Source organism: Ranitomeya imitator, chromosome 1 (assembly GCF_032444005.1).
Source record: "Ranitomeya imitator isolate aRanImi1 chromosome 1, aRanImi1.pri, whole genome shotgun sequence".
Classification (NCBI taxonomy): domain Eukaryota; kingdom Metazoa; phylum Chordata; class Amphibia; order Anura; family Dendrobatidae; genus Ranitomeya; species Ranitomeya imitator.
In genome coordinates, this window is record NC_091282.1 from 1,123,634,997 (window position 1) to 1,123,657,795 (window position 22,799).

Sequence of the window (22,799 nt, forward strand, 5' to 3'; positions counted from 1 at the left end):
AAAAAAAACGCTAGTGTGAAAGTAGCCTAAGTCACTTCCTCAGTATTAGGCCTCGTCCCGATATTCATGTTGCACGTACATGTTCTGTGATAGAACACATGCCCATTAAAGTCTTTGGAGCTCGTCGCATCTGTTTTTCTTTTTCACAGACTGTGTCAGTACAAAAATCACATAAGTGCCAATACAAGAATCTGGGTCCATTACTAGCATTACAAAGGAGGATAAGAGACGTTTTTTATTTAATTTTTTTTCCATACACTGATTGTAAAACCTGACTAAACACCGATGAGCCTTGGAGCATGACAAAACGCCAATGTCTGAATGAGGCCTAAGTCTGAGGCTAGAGCAAACCTCTCATGGACTTACATTAAGGAAGTAACGGTCCATGGCGTGAGCCAGCGAGAAAGATATTCGGTCAATTGATGGAGAACATGACTGCAGCAGCGCTGGAAACGGCAGAAGATAGCGACAGGTAAGTATTGTAATGCAGGTACACATGCTACTGATAGTTAATGGATAATGAAATAACAGTACCCGCTGGAATATATAAGGACCCGGAGTATAGGAGAGTGACGGCTCCCAATTTGTTGTCCTTCTCAGGATCCTCCGAGTGCCGGCTGCATATTCTCCGCTAGATCCCGGAGCACCGTCGTCCTTCACATCTTCATTAATCCAGCGGTGTAAGATACGGTACATCCTTGTGGAGGAGGACAAAGTGGAGGTGAGAAAGCTAAATAAGAAACGTTGCCATCCTTTATCCGCAGAGACGTCCTGTCCATTATCTCCACAGCTGATTACAAACTTCTGCTCCACGTTCCTCTGGGAGATCGACCCAAAAATCAAACAGAAGCTAAACGACTTGGTGTAAACTAAACATTCAAAACTTTAGAACTTTTTTTCTATGCTGAGATTGCAATATTCTGATGGCAGCTCTAGAGTTTACAAAACTGTTTTTTTTTCCCCATTTATCCAATATTTTATCAGTAGACAAAAAAGAAAATAAAAGTGGTGAAAAAAAAAGTTCCTTATTTTGTCCCAGAAAGAGCACCTCTCTCGTGAGTGTCAGGTCCCATGCAGATCTCTGTATTTCCTATTCAGTCTGGTCGGACATGTGCCGTCTGCGGTCAGTGATTGGCTGTAGCAGTCGCAGAAGATACTCGGGTGGTCTGTGTACGTCCTGTTCTGGATGGACAGAGAAGTGACCTCTGCAGGCTATCACAGGGTTTGGCTTCAGAGGTCACATGCGCGTCTTAATCAATTATGAAGTAAGGAGGGCGGCAGAAGACCTGGCCATTACTGATTAGTGAATGTGCTCGGATAAGATGTTATCTAAGCATGCTCGTGTGCTTGCAGAGTTTCTTCGGCACGCTCGAACACTGTACTCGACAGCTGCATCTCATACAGGGATTGCCTTTTTGTTAGGAAATCCCTGCATGAGTGGTGACTGTCCTGCAGCCGTAGCGACTGGAATATATATTTTTTGAGCACGCTGAACACTCGGTTAGCACTCAAGCATGCTCAGATATCACCTAATCCGAGCATGTTCACTCCTCATCAGTGGTCATAGATTAGTGCAGTATAACCCCTTTAAAGCTTACGAGTTGCTGTACCAGGCACAGCACATAGAATAGTGAGGTGCCTTTTTTTTTTTTTTTAAAGGGGTATTCTTAGTTCTCTTAATTTGCCGATTGTTGGGAGTCTGGCCGGTGGCACTAACGCCGATCCCAAGAACCAGGGTTCTGAAGAGCACCGTGTGAATAAGCGGAGGTCGATCATGCTCATTGCTGCCCCATTCTTATAGCGTTGTGCCATATGGCCGGGCAAGCAAATGAAAAGTCTTTCTCTCCCTTTCTGACACTGTGTGAATGACATCTGGGTGGAATGACTGATCTTTCAGCTTTTGAGCCTGAAGCTAGACTGGCACAGCAGAGAAGGTGAGGATCAGCTCGGCGACAATCCCACAACACTACTACACATTGCAGCCCGTGAGATTCCGAGTAAATGCAGCGCTAGAGAGAAAAATCCGTTGTTATAAATGACCCATGGTGAGTTTCACCTTACGGATGCTCATTTGTATTCTGTGAAGTGGCATCTACAAGGTGACATAACATGCGTCTGTTCTTACCTGACGGCCGGGGTCACACTTACGAGTTCGATGCGAGAAGCTCGCGCATCAATACCCGGCACTGCCGCCGGCACTCGGGACCGGAGTGTTCAGCTGCATAGAAATACATGCATCCTCACACTCCAGTCCTGAGTGCCGGCGGCAGTGCCAGGTATTGATGCAAGAGACTCGCCCGAGTTTCTGACATTAAATTCGCGGGTGTGACCCCGGCCTAAGGCTGGAATCACACGTATAGTTTTTGTTCCACTTTTTATTTTCAGCTAAATACAGGACCAAGAAGGCATCAAAAACTGCAATGAGAGCAGCATTGTCCCTGCAGAAGCCAGTGCCCGTCCAGACCAAATGAGAAGTATATGAGACCTGCCATTCACTTAAATTGTGGCTCTTTTTAGATCAAAATGCAGATATATATTTTTTTGCATATTTTAAACCTATTTTTATATATTTTTTTGATTATTATTTTTTTTTTTTACTGAGAAAGTATTGGTAGGAAAAATGCATCAAAATTTGCAGTTAAAGGTGTATTCCTAGCTCGTAAATCCTATCCCAATATATAATAGGTGTAATAATATTAGCAAATGCCTCCGATTAGAAATGTAGAATAGTTCTTCAGATTCGTTATGTCGCTTACCCCATGTACAGGGCTTAGCAGTAGCTCATGTATCCATGGTTATGACTAGAGATCAGCGAATCTTCACTATTCAGATCGGATTACGATTGCTGTATCTACTGTATAATTGTCTAAGGGTCACTTCCGTCCATCTGTCTGTCTGTCACGGATATTCATTGGTCGCGGCCTCTGTCTGTCATGGAATCCAAGTCGCTGATTGGTCTCGCCAGCTGCTTGTCATGGCAGCCGCGACCAATCAGCGACGGCCACAGTCCAGCGGAAAAATGGCCGCTCCTTCCTCCCCGCAGTCAGTGCCCGCTCCGTACTCCCCTCCAGTCAATCAGCACTCACACAGGGTTAATGGCAGCGTTGACCGCGGTGTAACGCACTCGGTTAACGCTGCTATTAACCCTGTGTGACGAACTTTTTACTATTCATGCTGCCTATGCAGCATGAATAGTAAAAAGATCTAATGTTAAAAATAATAATAAAAAACAAAATAGTTACATACACACTCCGTTGGCCCCCGGATCGAAGCGGACGGTTACCGATGCTCCTCCCGACGCCCCGCTGACCGCTCCATGCATTGCGGTCTCACGGGATAATGACGTGCGGTAACTGGCCACTTCGATCCGGGGGCTCCGGAAGGTGAGTATGTAACTATTTTTTATTTTAATTCTTTTTTTTAACAAGGATATGGTGCATACTACGTGACTGGCCAATTTACTACGTGGCTCTATGCTGTATACTATGTGGCTGGGCAGTATACTATGTGGCTGGGCAATATACTATGTGGCTGGGCAATATACTACGTGGCTCTATGCTGTATACTACGTGACTGGCCAATATACTACGTGGCTCTATGCTGTATACTATGTGGCTGGGCAATATACTATGTGGCTGGGCAATATACTATGTGGCTGGGCAATATACTATGTGGCTGGGAAATATACTACGTGGACATGCATATTCTAGAATACCCGATGCGTTAGAATCGGGCCACCATCTAGTTTGCAATATTCGCCGAACATAGCCCAACGTCATTGGAGTCAATGGGACTAGAGATGAGAGAATATGTTCTTAACTGATCGTCAAAAATAAATTTGACACGAATATGGTACAAATATGGCAAATTCAGATTCGGCGATCGTTTTCCAAACATATTCGCTCATCTCTAGTTATGACCACTAAGAACTTACTAACTCACTATATGAGTGGTCGGAACCATCGATACCTAAGCAATGCCCTGCACATGGGGTAAGCAACATAGCGGATCTAAAGAACTGTACTACATTTCTGATTGGAGGTATTTGCTAATATTATTAATGTTATGCCGGCTACATCTGGGGATAGGATCTTGCAAGTGGGAATACCCCTTTAAAGCAGTATAGATTATTCTAAAGGACCACATACACATTAGATTGTTCAGCTGGCCACTATCTCTCCTAAATTCACCGCACACTCTTCTTGTGTTCTCTGTGATACAGATTTCCCGGCATTGACTTATCTCTGCACCAACCTAAGTAACAGCCGATGCTGAACACTTCCCCAATGTCCTCTGCCCGCAGGTCCCATACACATTAGATGGTTGTCGATCCCGTGGAAATCTATGTTTTGGCTGACTATTATACCTAATGTGTATCAGGCTGTTAGGGAAACCCTATAGGACATGCCTCTTGGAGAATCTGCTTTGTAATAAAGTATTGTCTCCAAACTCCCCTGCCAATCAGCACCTCTGGTAATCCGAGACAGTGCATGTACCCCGGCTGTGATTCTGGGACCCCCGTAGTGTCAGTAGCACCTACAAAACCAGCTGCTCCCTCCTATTCTGTCTCATGTGGGTGCTCTAAGTTCCTCAGCTATTTCTTGGGATCTCTCCTATCCTAGGTGTTCAAGCTGTCACCTGGCTGGATCATAAAGGATTCCTCCGCGGTGCGCCATCTTCACGTCACCCTTTTTGAGGCTGTTAAAAGTGATAGAAGAGTTGACACAGGAGCCAGAAATGAAGCGGAGCACGTTCCTGGTGGCGGAGGCTGCATTGAGCGCTCTCAGAATGAGGAGTACATTGACATTCGGGACAGAAAATGTCTGGCTTACGTTCTTCACACTTCTGGGACAACAGGCATTCCAAAAATAGTCAGCGTTCCACATTGCTGCATCGTGCCGAATATTCTTCATCTCAGGTAAAGACGGCTTTAGGGAGAAATTGAAGTTTTGTTCTAGTATAGCCAGAACTTTTGGGTTAGTAAAGATTATTGGTGAGGTGGAGCAGCTATTTGGTAACATGACTGTCCACCAGGAATGACCACACCAGGAATGAGGTTGTCGCTGTTTTGTGGGTCATTTTCGCTACTGCTTGTTACTGACGTGCCAGGAATAGGTGGGGAAAGGATCTGAATCCTTTTCTATCTTAGAGCAGTAATATTTGTAGAGTTTAGTCACGGTTCACAGGTAGATATTCGCTCTTTTAGAATATTTTCTCGTGCTCCACGAACAAACGGTGATAGATGGATTGTCAGCCGTGCCTGCCAGGCTCATTGGAAAGGAACATTTAATCTTCTCGTCGTGATGTACTCGGATGAGGCTTTATACATCTGAAGCCAAATATCTGGCGGCGAGTTTCTTAGCAACTAGATTGTCTCTTCTTGGCAGTGTGTTAGCAGCGGAATATAAACCTCCGGCCATGGGTTCTCTCGTTGCTTTAATCGTCCTTTTCTATTTTTTTATTTTTTTACCAAATTTTGGACATTGCACAAGTGTTCTGACTGATGTATTGATGTGTTTTCCAGATTCATCTTTAATGTCTCACCAGATGACATTGTGTTACTCTCGTCACCTCTGACTTTCGACCCTTCTGTCATTGAGATGTTCGTGGCCCTATCTTCTGGGGCCTGTCTGCTCATTTTGCCAGATCCCCTTAAAATGATGCCTCAGAGGTTGTGCGAGCTGTTGTTTCACCAGCATAAAGTGACTGTGCTGCAGGTAGGTGCCCAGATGTTTTCAAAAGCATAATCCTGAGTAAATCCACATATAATTTTTGGACCCCCCCCCCCTTTTTTTAAGGGTTTGTCCACTACTCGGGCAACTTCTTCTGAATCCCCATATTCCCCCATGTAAAATAACCGCACCCCTCTGTGCTGGCGCTGTCAACACCTTGTCTACTGGGCGTAGGTCACACAAGCCCTGCAGCTAGTCAGCGGTTGCTTCACTCTCTCTTAGTGAGCGCTGCGGCTGCCCTCCGACCTACACCGGATGTCACATACATCCGAAGGAGGCCAGAGTGAAGCGGCTGCGGACTTGCTGCAGGGCTCTCTTGAGTAGCCAAAAATGGAGTCATATCTGTCTTTAGTCAGTTCAGATCTCACTTCTGTGACCACCTTAAGAACCCCATTAAAATCCAAGGACTCCTCCATTCTGACCATACAAATTGGTAGCTGTTGGCTAAATGCTTGTTATTTTCATGTCTCCACAAATGCTGATTTGGATATGTGCATTTCTCACAGTAGACAGTTAAAAGCTGCTGTCAGTAACTCTTCCCATTATTCAGCAATGGACCCAGACCTCAGCATATGTCTCGAAGGGGTGGCATTAATTGAAGACCGCACTCCTTTGGACGTTTCATACGTAAGTTCTGTATTCCTTTACATAATGACAGAACCATTTCGACCTTTATGATCTTTATCAAGCTTCAGATACACCATACAGATCGGAACGTTGCTGCTGTCATTATAAGGAGGATTCAAGAACTTCTACATGAAACTTCCTGAGGAGCGCAGTCTTGAGTTGGTTCTGTGGATTTTATGTAGAGTGGATCTCTCAGGTGTATTTTGACTCTGACGCTCCCTTATTCCTAATATGTGCCTCAGACATGCTTCTTTGTGCTACCATACGGTTTGTAATTCTTTTGTATAATTAGGTGACGCCCACATTTTTGAGAAGATTTGGTTCGCATTCAGTTCGTTCCTCTGTGCTGTCCAGGGGAACCTCCCTTAGAATTTTGGCCCTTGGAGGAGAACAGTTTCCACCAATAAGTGTTTTAAAAAGCTGGAGACAACCTGAGAACAAGACTCGTATCTTCAATCTTTATGGCGTCACCGAAGTATCAAGTTGGGCAACTTATTATGAAGTCTCAGAGACCATGCTAAACTCTACACCTGGGTACGGTACACTACTCTAATAAATGCGAGGCTTCTTGTAGTTTGGGTATGAATGTTTAGTTCATGTTGGAAGAGAAGGCTGAGCATATGACATTGGTGTAAGTCACTTGTCTGGCATGAGTAGGATCTACTGTTAGATGGTGATTGATACGGACCAGGCTTTTATATTTCGGCTCCATTATATACGACTTACAGGAGGTCTTTGATACCCCCATCCCAACAACATCCACTATAAAACTGCATCCTGAGATGATAATTCAACTCTACTAGTGATGAGTGAGTGTATTCGTTGCTCGGGTTTTCCCGTCCCGTGGGTGACCTCCAAGTATTTATGACTGCTTGGAGATTTTGTTTTCATCGCGGTAGCTGAATTATTTACAGCTACTAGCCAACTTGATTACATGTGGGGATTCCCTAGCAACCAGGCAACCCTCACATGTACTCTGCCTGTATAGTAGCTGTAAATCATTCAGCTGGGGTGATAACTAAATCTCTGAGCAGTCATAAATACTCGGAGACCACCCGAGCATGCTCGGGAAAACCCTAGCAACGAGTACACTCGCTCATCACTAAACTCTACCCCACCAATTTCTACATTTTCCTGTGCCAATCCCATTGTACACTGCTCAAAAAAAATAAAGGGAACACTAAAATCCCACATCCTAGATACCACTGAATGAAATATTTCAGTTGCAAATATTTATTCATTACATAGTGGAATGTGTTGAGAAGAATAAAACATAAGAATTATCAATGTAAATCACAACTAATATGCCACGGAGGTCTGGAGTTGGAATGATGCTCAAAATCAAAGTGGAAAATGAAGTTACAGGCTGATCCAACTTCAGTAGAAATGCCTCAAGACAAGGAAATGATGCTCAGTAGTGTGTGTGGCCTCCACTTGCCTGTATGACCTCCCTACAACGCCTGGGCATGCTCCTGATGAGGCGGCAGATGGTCTCCTGAGGGATCTCCTCCCAGACCTAGACTAAAGTATCCCCCAACTCCTGCATTGTCTGTGGTGCAACGTGACGTTGGTGGATGGTGCGAGACATGATGTCCCAGATGTGTTCAATCAGATTAAGGTCTGGGGAACAGGCGGGCCAGTCCATAGCTTCAATGCCTTCATCTTGCAGGAACTGCTGACACACTCCAGCCACATGAGGTCTGGCGTTCTGCATTAGGAGGAACTCAGGGCCAACCGCACCAGCATATGGTCTCATAAGGGGTCTGAGGATCTCATCTCGGTACCTAATGGCAGTCAGGCTACCTTTGGCGAGCACATGGAGGGCTGTGCGGCCCTCCAAAGAAATGCCACCCCACACCATTACTGACCCACTGCCAAACTGGTCATGCTGAAGGATGTTGCAGGCAGCAGATTGCTCTCCACTGCATCTCCAGACTCTGTCACGTCTGTCACTTGTGCTCAGTGTGAACCTGCTTTCATCTATGAAGAGCACAGGGCACCAGTGGCAAATTTGCCAATCCTAGTGTTCTGTGGCAAATGCCAAGCGTTCTGCACGGTGTTGGGCTGTGAGCACAACCTCCAACTGTGGACGATGGGCACTCAGACCATCCTCATGGAGTCGGTTTCTAACCGTTTGGGCAGACACCTGCACATTTGTGGCCTGCTGGAGGTCATTTTGCTGCTGGGTTGTTGCCCTCCTACAGCCCCCTCCACATCTCCTGGTGTACTGGCCTGTCTCCTGCTAGTGCCACCAGCCTCTGGACACTGCGCTGACAGACAAAGCAAACCTTCTTGCCACAGCTCGCATTGATGTGCCACCCTAGGTGAGCTGCACTACCTGAGCCAGTTGTGTAGGTTGTAGAGTCCGTCTCATGCTACCACGAGTGTGAAAGCACAACCAACATTCAAAAGTGACCAAAACATCAGCCGGAAAGCATTGGTACTGCGATGTGGTCTGTGGTCCCCACCTGCAGAACACACTCAATAAAAATAGTGGTCTTGATAATTGCCAATAATTTCCATCTGTTGTCTATTCCATTTGCACAACAGCATGTGAAATTGATTGTCAAACAGTGCTGCTTCCTAAGTGGACAGTTTGATTTCACAGAAGTTTGATTTACTTGGGAGTTATATTCTGTTTGTGTTCCCATTATTTTGTTTGAGCAGTGTATTTCCGAAGGCATCCAAGTCGTAAAGAAAGCCAACATGGAATGGCTGAGAATTTAATGTGGCCATTAGTCTTTTTTTTTTTTTTTTGCCTCCATTGGAAATCCAGCGGCTACTATCGGTACATACATAGTAAACAGATGGCAATGACCTTCTACCCACTGGCACATGATGATTTTAGCTTCTCACTTTCTGATCTCTCATCGTAAGGAATGTGATACCAATATTGATTAGTCAATTCTAACTTTTGTAGATTTCATGTATTTTTTTTAAAGGTTCATGGATTCAGTGCCTCTGGGCCATCCCTTGCACGGAACCATGATAGAAGTCCGGAACGATGATGGTGTCCGGGTGGAAGAAGGAGAAGGACAGATTTTTCTGGGTAATAGATTAGTCTTTGTTTTTATTTGCTGTCTTTTTAATTTGTATAACATCTAGCTATGTCTACCAGTAAAGTTGTAAAAATGATAAGAAAGTGACTAAAGGGAACTAATGTTCTTGGTAGAGAAACGATTTACAATGGTGAACCGTGGCATTTAGGGGTGTTTTGTCTGTTGTGTTGTCTCAGGAATAATATACTAATGGCCTGTCTTTAAAGGGAACCTGTCACTATCTTTGTCCCATATGAGGTAAGGCCAGTACCTGTACACCCTCATATACAGCATTCTAATCTGCTCTATAAAATCCCCGAATCCGGCCTGCAAGACAAGAGAAAGACCTTTTATTAGGCCGGCGTCACACACAAAGTATAACAAATCGGTCTGTTTTTCACGGACGGGAATCGCGCAAATGTTTCATGAACAGTGATCCATGTCATCCTTGCGCAGTGCGAGGATGCGATATTCTCGCATGTAATCATCCGTGTGACATCCGTATGCCGAGATTTTCTCACCGACTTGCAAAATGGACATATAATTGATCCATGGGCTCAAATATTCTTGAAAATATATAATTCATACAGAGCTAGATAGCAGAATAGCCGATAATTCAATTGTCGGGTTCTGTAATATCATTGCAGAACCCGACAGGATATAAGACATGGTTTACATACAGTAAATCATTGCAGAACAGTTAGATTTTTATATGTCCCTTACTAATAATGTTAGTACTATGTGTCTAAAATTTGGGAGCTCTAGGTGTTAAATTAATGGATTAATTCACGGAAAAAAACGGGCGTGGGCTCCCACGCAGTTTTCTCCGCCAAAGAGGGAAAGCTAGTGACTGAGGGTTGATATTGATAGACTAGAGAGGGACCATGGTTATTGCCCCCCCAACTAAAACCATCTGCCCCCAGCCTCCCCAGAAAAGGCACATCTGTAAATCAGTAAGATGCGCCTATTCCAGCACTTAGCCCCTCTCTTCCCACTGCCCTGTAGCATTGGCATATGGGGTAATAAGGGGTTAATTTCACCTTGCTAATGTAAGGTGACATTAAGCCTGGTTAATAATGGAGAGGTGTCAATAAGACACCTATCCATTACTAATCCAATAGTATGAAAGGGTTAAAAATACACACTCATTAAGAATACAGCATTTTAATGAAATAATAAAACACATAGGTTTAACATCTTTATTGCACTCTCAATTCAAGTAAAGCCCTCGTTCTCCTGTAAAAAATTCCAAAATAAAAAACCAACAATATCCCATACCTGTCCGCCGTACAGTCAAGTCCCACGCTGCAATCCATCTCAAGGGGTTAAATAGTTTACAACCCAGAGTGGTGCTTATGCCACTGGCCGGGCTGTAAACCAGGGAGGAATGAATGAAAATCTGCCTGCACAGCCTCCCTGCCTGACCAGACATGAACTCTGTAGCGTGGGAAAGTTTCAGCCGAGGTCACTATATGGATAATATAGGACACATCATCCATACGAAGCAGTGCAGGAGGACGGTGATCTTAAGCAGAGAGGAGGCGCCAGATCAAGACCAGTGACGCCCATCAGACAGGACTGCCCCGCAGATGAGTAAAAGTTTTTTGTTTTTTTTCTTACAGGTCAGTTTGGGGGAAGATATACAACATTATAGCATGCTGTATATCAGTGCTGAAAGGTGGTGGCCGTATCTTATATCGGACAATCCTGACGACAGGTTCCCTTTAAAGTCTATGATTGGTGCTGCCTGTGCTGTAGGCAGCGTGAATCGAGTGCTAGATTCTGCTTAACGGGGACAACAGGTCTCATGGCCAGACCCAGACACCACAGCGCTGTCTAGTGGCCGCTCTGGGTACTGCAGCTCAGTTCACATTCTCTTCAATAGGTATTGTAGTATCATAGTCCTGGAGATTTTGAAGGGGTAAGTCACCTCCAGAAAAACCTGTCCAGTGATTTGCAAATGTAAACTAAAGAAACTACTTTTCTATTTTTTTTTTTTGCATTGGACAAAACCTTTCATTATGATCTCTTCCCCCGCCTGTTTCCTAATTACAAAATCATCTGTTGCATCTTTTTTCCTGTCCGTAATCTAACACAATGAGGATGCCCGTTAGATGTGTAACTGGTCTGTATTGCCCTAATGCTGGATTTTGCCGCTGTCCACTTTCAGGAGGGAGACAGCGAGTTTGCTTTTTGGATGATGAGATGATGCTGCCGTATGGAACAATGAGAGCAACCGGGGATTGGGTGAAATTACAAGACGGGGACATGTTTTACATGGGACGTAAAGATAACCAGATTAAACGCCACGGCAAGAGATTAAACACGGAGTATGTGCAGCAGGTACGGAAACGGAACAGGTTGACTTTGTCCCCTCAGACTGCTCTGCTCATTTCTAATCTTTCCTCACTGAGCTAATAACTTTTCATAGGTTTAATGCAGGAAAAACCCCTCAATTTTCTCGTTCTTCTCACTGGGGGACACAGAACCGTGGGGGTACTCTGCTGCCACATGGAGGCTGACACTATTATTGCACTATTATTGGCTCCTTCCCAGGGGACTATACCTCGCCTGCTGGTGTCAGGCTTCCTCAGATTTCTCTTTCAGACCTGCCTTAGGTTAGGTCCCCACCCCTCTAGCTCATCCCCCTTTCTTTTCTTGTTGGCTGCGTGGCACTGTTTTAATGATGATGGTAATTAAAGATGAAAATGTCACAGTATGGAACTAATAAATAGAAGTAATATTATGAGTTACTAAACCAACAATAGCAAGTAACATATCAAAGACAAGAGTATAAAACCTGAAAAGGCAAAATAAATGTTACTGACCCAGGTTCATGATGTTGGATGCTGCTCCCGCCGCCCCTACCTTCATCGCGAGTTTCACACAAGCTTCCTCAGGTATCCTTCACAATTTGTTTTGCCATTTCACTCCCTGAGGAAGCTTGTTAAGCAGTTTGTCATTTTTAATCTTGTTCTGTATATTCAGGTTTTTTATTTGATCTGTGATGTGGTGCCTTTAATAAAATTATTGATATGATAATTAACCATGGAATATTTATTTTATTTTACCCTAAGTAGCTTTTCTTGGTTTTAAAGCGCCATCCTTTGCACAGAACCTAGAGAGCCTGCAGATTGTTCTTCAGGCCGTGGAATGATTCAGATGGGTTTTCAACAGTACAAAGTCAGTTTTGTTTCCGACACCATGACTACAGTTTCTGGGAATGGTGTTTGACACTGTTCAACAGTTGGTCTTCCTTCCAGAGGATAAGAGAGTTGCACTTCAGTCCTTCTTCAAAACCTTGAAGCTTCCAGGCAGATATTCCTTCTGGTTTTGCATGAGTATCTTTGGAAAGATGGTGGCAACATTCGAGGCAGTTTTGTTTGCTCAATTTCTGGCCAGTCCTCTACAAAACACCCTGATGATCTCTTGGGACAGGTCGATACAGCCTCTGGATTGGCCCAATCGCCTCCTCTTTTCTCTCATTGTGGTTGATTTCTCCTCTGTTGACTTAGGGTCTCTCTTTTCGCCCCATTAAGTGGCAGATTCTTACCACAGATGGCAGCCTTACAGGTTGGGGAGCAGTCTTTCATCACCTGACAGTTTAGGGGGTCTGGAGCAGCCAGGAAAGACTTCTCCCAATCAACGTGCTAGAACTTAGAGTTGTCCGTCTGGCTCTTCTACATTGGTAGCACTTAGTCTGTGGTCGCCGAGCAGGGTTCAATCAGACAACGCCACAGATGTGGCCTATATCAGTTGTCGGGGGGGCGCAAACCAAGTCCTATTGCTATGGCAGAGGTCGCAAGAAGTCTGGAACGAGCAGAGCACAAGGTTCCTCTACTCTCAGCATTTCCTATACCCAAGGTAGACAACTGAGGGGAGACTCTTTGTCGTAGACAAACGGCGTCAGGAGAGTGGGATCTTCATCTGGAGGTGTGCAGGCAGGTTTGTCAGCACTGGGATGTATCAGATGTCGATCTGCGCGCATCCAGGCTAAATCACAAGGTAAAATTTTTGGTAAGATACCGGGACTCTCAGGAGATCAGTTGACGCACTGGCAATCGCTTGGTCCCAGTTTTCTCTGCCTTAACTGGTATTCGGATGTCATTAATCCCCCTTGAGGATGTTCCATTGACAGTCCCAGACCGCCCGGATGTTCTGTGATAGGGTCCGTTTTTCCACCAGAATTTACAGTCGCTCAATTTGACGACATGGCTTTTGAAGCTGTGATTTTGAGGGCGTCTGGTCTGTCTGAATCAGTCACCCAGGTGACGAGTAGAGCCCAGAAGCCATCCTCGTTGCGAGTCTACCATCGCACTTGGAACACTTATTTTTGTTGGTGTGGCTCTACCAGTACTTCACCAATGTCTTTTTCTTTGCCAGTGTTGCTCTCCTTCCTACAGTCCGATTTGGAAACAGGAAAGGCGCTTAACTCCCTCACGGGTCAGGTGTCCACCTTGGCTATTTTATTTCAGAGGAATGTGGCATCTAAGACCCAGTTTAAAACTTTTCTCCAGGGGTTAGTGCACGGTAGAGTTTTGGAATCTAGAGGTGTTAGTCTTGTTTTGGAGGCTCATCAGTCTCTGCCTTTTGAGCCGATCAGAGATGTCTTTTTACGTTTTCTATGTGTTTCGTAGCTGGCCGCTCTGTCTTGCTGCACGCCTTACCTTATTTTGCATCAGGATAAAGGTAGTGTTAAGGCCAGTTCCATCCTCCTGATTTCGAATTTAATGATTATATTGTTTTGTCTTCCTTTTGTCCGGCACCATCTTATCCTATTGAAAAGACTCTGCACAAGGGTGTTTTCAGGGCTGGAAGGTACAATTTATCGGCCACTGCCTCATTTAGGCGATCCTATTCCTTATCATACCAGATGACCCTCGTAAGGGTCAGGCCTCTTCCAAGGGACCATTGCCCGCTAGATCAAGACAGCTAATATCCAGGCTTATTAGGTCAGGGTGGCCCCATTCAGGTTTAGGGCGCACTCCACGCGATCGATGGGAGCTTCATGGGAAGTTCTTCATCAGGCATCGGCTTTGCAGCTCTAAAGCAGCTACTTGGACATCGGTGCATACACTTTTTAAGTTTTTTACAGGGTGCACACATTTGCTGAGGCAGATATGAGTCTTGGTAGGAAGATTCTGAAGGCAGCAGTAGCCCAGACTAACGCTTAAGTTAAGACGGAAAGACTATATGGTATTTAATTATTTTCCCACCCTAGTGACATCTTTAAGATGTCTCATGGTTCTTTGTCCCCAATGAGACAAACAAGAAAAGTACATTTTGGGGTACTCACTGTAAAATCTGTTTCTCGTAGTCTTTATTGGGGGACACAGCACCCTTCCCAGGTTGCCCGGTTGGGTGTGCATTTACGTTTCCTTCTTGCCTTGAATTTTTTTTTTCCCTATTCTCTTCTTTGGTTTTTCTCCTTCTACTGCTTTCTCGAAACTGAGGAAGTCTGAATCCAGCCGTGAGGTATAGTTTGCTGGGAGGCAGCCAATAAAAAAAAAAAAATACAATGATAGTGTCTGCATTCCAAATTCCCAAATTACAAGTAAATAGAATTTTAGGATTCATACATCCCTATTGCTGTCAGTCTGTTCATCAGGAGAACATAGTGGCATAACACAGTGGCATAAGTTCTGACTTCTTTCTATGGATTTATTGTAGGGTTTCAAAAATTCTATTAACTTGCAATTTGGGAATATGTACAATAGGAATATGCAATTGTTGCTACTAATGTGCACAAATGTCTGGCGTGAATATGAAAGCAACTTTTTGATTTAGAAACCTAGTACCCTATCTATTATACCCTGTATAATGTGCTATGCTAACATCTGCCTGTACCTTATAATCTCTTTATGTGTGTGTATATATGTATATACGGTATATGTGTGTGTATATATGTATATATATATATATATATATATAATCCTGGATATTCATTGGTCGTGGCTTCTGTCTGTCACGGAAATCCAACTCGCTGATTGGTCGCGGCAAAACAGCCACGACCAATCAGCGACAGGCCGACTCCGGCGCCAAAATGGCCGCTCCTTCCTCCCCGCAGTCAGTGCCCGCTCCATCATCCCCTCCAGTCAGCGCTCACACAGGATTAATGGCAGCGCTAACGGACCGCGTTATGCCGCGGTTTACCCCACTCCATTAACGCTGCTATTAACCCTGTGACCAAATTTTTACTATTCATGCTGCCTATGCCTCATGAATAGTAAAAAGATCTAATGTTAAAAATGATAATAAAAAAATAAAAAATCATTATCTACTTACCTTCCGCCGCCTTTCCCGCTCCTCGCGAAGCTCCGGTGACCGCTCCATGCAAGCGGCAGGTTCCGGTGGCAAGGATGGTATGCGAGAAGGACATGCCATGATGTCACGGTCATGTGGCCGCGATGTCATCACAGGTCCTGCGCCCATACCAACCCTGGGACCGGAAGCTGCAGCGTGCACCGCACACAGGGCCAAGACTTGAACGGGCTTTCGGAGGGTGAGTATATGTTTATTTTTTATTTTAAGTCTGTATACTACGTGGCTGGGCAATATACTACGTGGCTGTGCAATATACTACGTGGCTGGGCAATATACTACGTGGCTGGGCAATATACTACATGGCTGGGCAATATACTACGTGGCTGTGCAATATACTACGTGGCTGTGCAATATACTACGTGGCTGGGCAATATACTACGTGGCTGGGCAATATACAACGTGGCTGTGCAATATACTACGTGCATATTCTAGAATACCCGATGTGTCAGAATCAGGCCACCATCTAGTGTGTGTATATATTTTTTATTGTGTTTGTCTGCTTCCCGGTTATAGAGGCTTTCCCTGTCTGATATAGTACATGTACCATATGATATATGACGTAGGGTAGTATACTGACCTGATTAAAACATGATACCTTCCTACTGAATCCTTCCTGCACCCTCTATCTTTACAACAGGGCCATTTAGGGCGAGAGAGAGATAGCCACCGACTAGTGGGGGCGCCACTGTGCAGGTCTAGGGTGCAATCCTCCGCAGGTAGGTAGGGGAAAATCCGCAGCATATTAGGGATATTTTTTCTATCTCCCAACCCCCTCAAAATACAGACAAAAAAACCTTGGGTTGGCGTCATGATAATTTTCTATATGTACAGCTCTGGCAAAAATTAAAAGACCACTGCAAAATGTTCAGTTTGTCTGATTTTTCTCTTTTCTAGGTATATTTTTGAGTAAAATGTAAATTGTTCTTTTATTCTATAAACATCTGACAATGTCTCTGAATTTCCAAGCAATAAAATTTGTATTAAATTTTGTATTGTATTAAATGGTCAAAAAAAAACAAAAAAACAGTGCTTTCAGACCTCAAATAATGCAAAGAAAACAAGTTCATAATAATTTAGAAACAACACTTGGGACCCGTTATCCCATCCTTCCTGCACCTCCTCGCGGGGTAAAGCAGGGCGGTGAAGTGCAAATCGGGGTCCTCCTGTAGCTCCCCGGCATTCTCCTCCTTCCTCGCTGCTGTTCGGAAGCCGCGCGTGCACCGGAAGTGATGTTCCCGAACTACCAGTTTCATTCCTATGCATTCCACGCTGGAGCGCGCGCCGGCCAGCATTTTTTCCAGCAGCAGCCATGACGTGTGTTTCTTCCATGGATTACCCCCTACGGACCATGAGGAGGAGGAGCACCAAATCATGCTGGAGACCTCAATAATATATATATTCCTGGTCGGGGGAAAGCCTCCAGGTAAGGCCCATCTGTCTATGTCCCTCTGTGACTGGTGACTGACTGACCATATGGACGGCGACAAACCCCCTACACTCTGTTTCTGCAGAGCCCAGCGTTTACCCTCCTACTGTAAGTAGCGGATGAGGTCCCTGGGCCCTTTCCCAGGCCCCGACACCACAGCCCCCTCCTCCTAAGAAAAGGAGGATGGCTCCCGTGGAATCTGACTCAGGCGAGATCCGTACCTCGGGTTCAGAGGACGTTTGGGAGAATGAGGGTTCCACTTCCACCCCCAAACCAGATAATAAAAAATATCTTTTTTCTTCCGAAGATATGGAAGAGCTAATTACTATGGTGAGGGGCACCATGGGGGTGGAGGAGGAGGAGGAAGTGAGTCACTCCGTTCAGGACGATATGTTTGGAGGGGGTTAAAACCCAAGACCCAAAAAGGTTTTCCCATACATGAAAACATTGAGAACCTTGTCCTTCATGAATGGGGCCTACCTGAGAAAGGTCTGAGTATTCCTTCAGATTTAAAGAATTGCTTCCCTCTTGATAGGGACTGTTCTTTATGGGAGACCCCCAAGGTGTACAGGTGTCCAGGCTAACCAAAAAGACGGCTCTTCCCTTTGAAGATTCCTCTCAGCTCAAAGATCCCGTGGATCGGAAAATCGAGAGCTTGCTAAGAAAATCCTGGGACACATCCACCAATCTACTAAAAACAAATGTGGCCTCAACATGTGTTGCCAGATCCCTATTCCTCTGGCTACGTACATTAGAAAATCACATTTCTCAGGGAACTTCAAGGGAAGAGATACTAAACTCTCTCCCTCTACTTCAGAAGGCAACGGGGTTCCTTGCGGATGCCTCTGCTGAGTCTGTCCATGTAGCCGCTAGGTCTGCAGTCCTCTCCAATTCATCTAGGAGAGCTCTATGGCTTAAATCCTGGGGAGGTGACATTACCTCCAAGTTCAAACTGTGCGGTATTCCCTTTCAGCGACATTGTGTTTAGCCCGGCCCTTGATGAAATTTTAGACAAGGCTACAGGTAAAAACAAAGCTCTTCCACAGCAGAGAAGCTCTAGGAAACGCTTTTTTCGTCCCTCCCGTGAGCAAGCTCCCCAGAGGGATTACAAGGGTAAAGGTAAATCAGGGCAGTGGAGTTACCCAAAAGGGGGTAAAACCAGGAACATCGTTGTCTCCCAGCATCAGCAGGTCCCTGAGAAGCAATGACGGCTCTCCGGTCGGGGGCCGACTCTTGGGTTTTCTCACCCAATGGCAGGCCATCACCGCAAACCAGTTGGTTCTGCGTACCACACAGGAAGGCCTGAGGTTAGAATTTGAGAGTCCTCACCCTCACTGCTTGACGGTTACCTCCCTACAGTCTCCACACCTTCGAGAATCCTTGCTATTGGATCTCAAGGGTCTACTTCAGGCAGAGGTGATTTCCCGGGTATCATATCAGGAAATAGGGGAGGGTCACTATTCTCACCTATTTTTGGTAAAAGAAAGCCCTCTGGGAAACATCGAATCATCATAAACCTGAAACCCCCTAAATAAAGTGATCAAATATCGAAGATTCAAAATAGAATCGATCAGATCAGCAATCCCGCTTATTGGTCAGGATTGGGTAATGGCTACGGTAGATCTGAGGGACCCATATTATCATGTGCCGATCCATCCTGACCACAGAAAGTTCCTCAGGTTTGCAGTTTCCCAAGGCCATCGGGTCAGCCATTATCAATTCAATGTCTTTCCATTCGGAGTCTCGTCAGCTCCGCGAGTATTTACCAAAATCATGTCGGAAGCAGTAATCTTCATCCGACAACAGGGGATCTGTATCATCCCATATCTGGACGATTTTCTTATTGTCGCTCCATTCATTCCTCGTCTGAATCTGGATGTGACAAAGGTCCTGGACATCCTGAGATCCCTGGGGTGGATTCCGAACTTGGAAAAGTCAGATCTTCATCCGTCTTCGAGGAAGAAATTCTTGGGAGTTCTTCTGGACTCGGGGAAAATAATGTCCTTCTTGCCCAGAGACGTCAGCTCGACCTCGTCCAGAGGATTTCCAGATTCAAGAATCAGAGGACCCAACCTTAAGAGACTCGATATCAATCCTGGGCTCTTTGACATCATGCATTCAGGCAGTCTCCTGGGCCCAGGCCCACATAAGAGTCCTTCAATCCCACGTCTTGCTGCATTCGAAAGGACATCAGAATGCACTAACCAGGAAGATCCCCCTTCCCGGTCACGTGAAATCCTCCCTTTCATGGTGGCTGAACTTTCAAAACCTCCAACAGGGAGTCAGCTGGGATCAACTTCCTCTGAAGGTACTCGCATCGGATTCAAGCCAGAGAGGCTGGGGCGCCGTAGTAGAAGGATCTCATTTTCAGGGGTTGTGGCCCCCAAACATCAGGTCCAGCTCCTCAAATCTGAGGGAACTAAAGGCGGTAGAGGAAGCACTAAAAGCCGCATATATCCTCATTCAAGGTCACCAAGTACGTGTATTTTCCAACAACACGACCACAGTGGCCTACCTCCGACACCAGGGAGGCATGAAATACGCCAGCCTGAAACTAACCGCTGCAAGGATTTTTTTCCTGGCGGAAAAACACCTCTCCATCACAGCAGTGCATATAAAGGGATCAGGCCATATCCAAGCGGACTTCCTCAGCAGGAGGGACATCCATCCGGGGGAGTGGTCTCTAAACCAAGAGGTTCGGAGGTGGGGAAGTCCCAACGTGGATCTGTTTGCCAACAGTCAGAACACAAAGTCGAACACTTCTCCCTCAACCCCTCAAGCGAAGCACAAGGGCTGGATGACTTCTCCCATCCTTGGAAGTTCGCTCTGGCATACGCCTTCCCGCCAATTCCTATGTTAGCAAGAACTCTACAAAAGATCCGGGCAGACAGTCACAACGATCCTGGTGGCACCTATGTTGCCAGGGAGAAGCTGGTACAGCGGGTTGACAGACAGGTCTTAAGAGGACCTGATACTTCTGCAGCAGAACGTTGACCTTCTTCAGCAGGGACCCCTGCTACACCTGGACTTACACAGGTTGAATCTTGCAGCCTGGTTACTGAGGCCGGGATTCTGAGAGCCAGAGGTCTCACAGATGACGTAATACAGACTACAAAAAAAAGTAGGAAACCGGTAACCAACCATCTATGGCAAGGTTTGGGAAAAAAGTTTTCATCCTGGTGTTTCCCAAATAAGCCCAATCCATTCCATCTCAATATTGCACAAATTTTAGAATTTCTCCAGAAGGGACTGGATTTAGGACTCTCACCTAGTACTCTGAAGGTTCAGGTTTCAGTTCTTAGTTCATTCTTTGATCAGGATTTAACGGGCCACCACTGGGTTAAACGTTTCATGACATCTGCAACTAGGATCCGTCCTAGGCTCCATGACCAGACCCCTCCTTGGGATTTGAACCTAGTCCTAAATAGTCTAACCCAGGACCCATTTGAACCTTTATCAGCCATCAGCTTAAAGATCCTGACCCTTAAAACCGTCTTTCTAGTAGCAATCACTACCGCTAGGCGTATAGGAGAGCTGCAGCCCTGTCAGTGAAGGAGCCATATTTAGCCATCACCATGCATAGCATTATCCTTAGGCTAGATCCTTCCTTTATGCCTAAAGTGGTCTCAGACTTCCACAGAAGTCAGGATATCATTTTACCCTCATTCTGTCCAAATACCCCTAATCCGAAGGAAGAAGCCTTTCACACCCTGGACGTCCGCAGGGTGGTTCTCTTCTACCTTCAACAGACTGAAAATTGGAGGATAGACCAAAACCTATTTGTCCAGTTGACAGGACGGAATAAAGGCAAAAAGGCTAAAAGTACAATCGCCAACTGGATCAAGCAAGCCATTTGTCTAGCGTATTCATCTCAGAATCTTATACCCCCGGCATAGCTGAAGGCCCACTCCACCCGTTCAGTCTCTACTTCCTGGGCAGAGAGAGGGAACGCATCATCTGAGCAGATATGCAGAGCTGCCACCTGGTTGTCAGTCCATACATTCACCAGGCACTACAGACTAAATTTCAATAGGAACCTATCGTTTGGCAGACGTGTTCTGCAGGCAGTGTTCCCTTCCTAAGAAATTAGTTGTTGGCATTACTCCGATACTGCTGTTGTGGAAGGTGACTGGAGAAAATAGAATTAGTCTTACCGGTAATTCGGTTTCTAGGAACCTTTAACGACCACACTAATTTCCCCCCCTATCTAATATTCTTATTGGATGATTCCTGCACTTAAGTGGTAACTATACATGCTACTGTGTCCAGAAAAAAACACTGGTGGTTGCAGGAAGGGCAGGGGTATTTATTAGGACCGGGACACATCCTCCGATACTGGTGTCGTGGAAGGTTCCTAGAAACCGAATTACCGGTAAGACTAATTCTATTTTTAATTCAGGAAGAGTTCAGAAATCAATATTTTGTGGAATAGCCATGATTTTTAATCACAGCTTTCATGCGTCTTTGCATGCTTTCCACCAGTCTTTCACACTGCTTCTGGTGCAAAAATTTAAGCAGTTCTTCTTTGTTTGATGGCTTGTGACTATCCATCATCCTCCTTATTACATTCCAGAGCTTTTCAGTGGGGTTCAGGTCTTGAGATTGGGCTGCCCACGACAGTTTTGATGTGGTGGTCTCTTAATTTTTGCCAAAGCTGTACGTTGAAAAATACACTTTGATTTTTTTTTTTTTTAATAATAAAAGTTATGTTTTATATGATTTATTTGTAAAACTGGGTACTTAATTTGGTAATTCACTAAAAGTCTAGTTTGGTACTTCCCTATCTGATATACAGTGAATATTTGATGTCTCTTGAGATTCCATGCAATGCTGTAAGGAAAGTGAGAAGTGACTACTCTTTTACTCCTCTTTCAGGTGGTAGAAAAGCTTGAACCTGTGGAATCATGCGCAGTGATCTGGTTTAATGCCAAACAATTAGTCTTATTCATTGTGCTAAAGAGACTCATAGAAAAGAAGTCCTTCTGGAGACATTTACAGGCCCATCTTCTGAGTTACGCTTTGCCTGATGACGTGGTTCTTGTGGACTCTTTGCCTCATACAAAGCATGGTAAGACCTAGAATTGGTCATTACTTCCCTTAGTGAGCAGTATGCTGCAGCGAGAGACCTTAGATACTTGTCCGATCCCATATCTGATGATAATCCAGCAGCCCATACATAATCATTGTCAATGTTTGGACAAAAATATTGCAAACTATTTTTCATTTTTGCACCATCCTAACTTCTTTCCTGAAAAGTAAGCAAGTCTTACTAGAAGTTGACTTGACCAACCTCAGCCTTACAGATTGACTAAAATTTGTTGGCATGAGTTATAGTGATACTCTGTGGAACATGCCAGTCTCTAAATTTTCTCTAATATCTCCAAATAGAAGCTTTTGGTTCCCTTTGATAGACAGTAATGTGTGGAAAATCATGGAAGCCTGTAGCCACCACTGGTCGAGTAAAGTATAACGCAGTGCCTGCTTCTTTCCCATGGATGTCTATGTATAGCCAGATCTTGCAGGGAAAGAAAGGTGTTTTTTTTTTTTCCTTCGCCTCATTGGTGGGACTCGGGACCGTCTGTGTATGCTGCTGCCACTAGGAGGCTGAAACTAGGTGAATATACAAAAATTAGCTCCTCCTCTGCAGTATAC

The 22,799-nt window shown here is 45.0% G+C and overlaps 1 protein-coding gene across 1 annotated transcript in view; it reads left to right on the forward strand.

Moving 5' to 3' along the window:
- The window catches only part of AASDH (aminoadipate-semialdehyde dehydrogenase), a 64,233-nt gene that overhangs the window by 6,747 nt on the left and 34,687 nt on the right, over positions 1-22,799 (forward strand). The window contains exons 3-9 of the mRNA XM_069744445.1: positions 601-721; positions 4,623-4,918; positions 5,525-5,717; positions 6,652-6,893; positions 9,302-9,408; positions 11,568-11,740; positions 22,023-22,215. Of these exons, the coding sequence (XP_069600546.1) occupies positions 601-721; positions 4,623-4,918; positions 5,525-5,717; positions 6,652-6,893; positions 9,302-9,408; positions 11,568-11,740; positions 22,023-22,215 (1,325 nt within the window). The remainder of the gene's footprint in view (positions 1-600; positions 722-4,622; positions 4,919-5,524; positions 5,718-6,651; positions 6,894-9,301; positions 9,409-11,567; positions 11,741-22,022; positions 22,216-22,799) is intronic.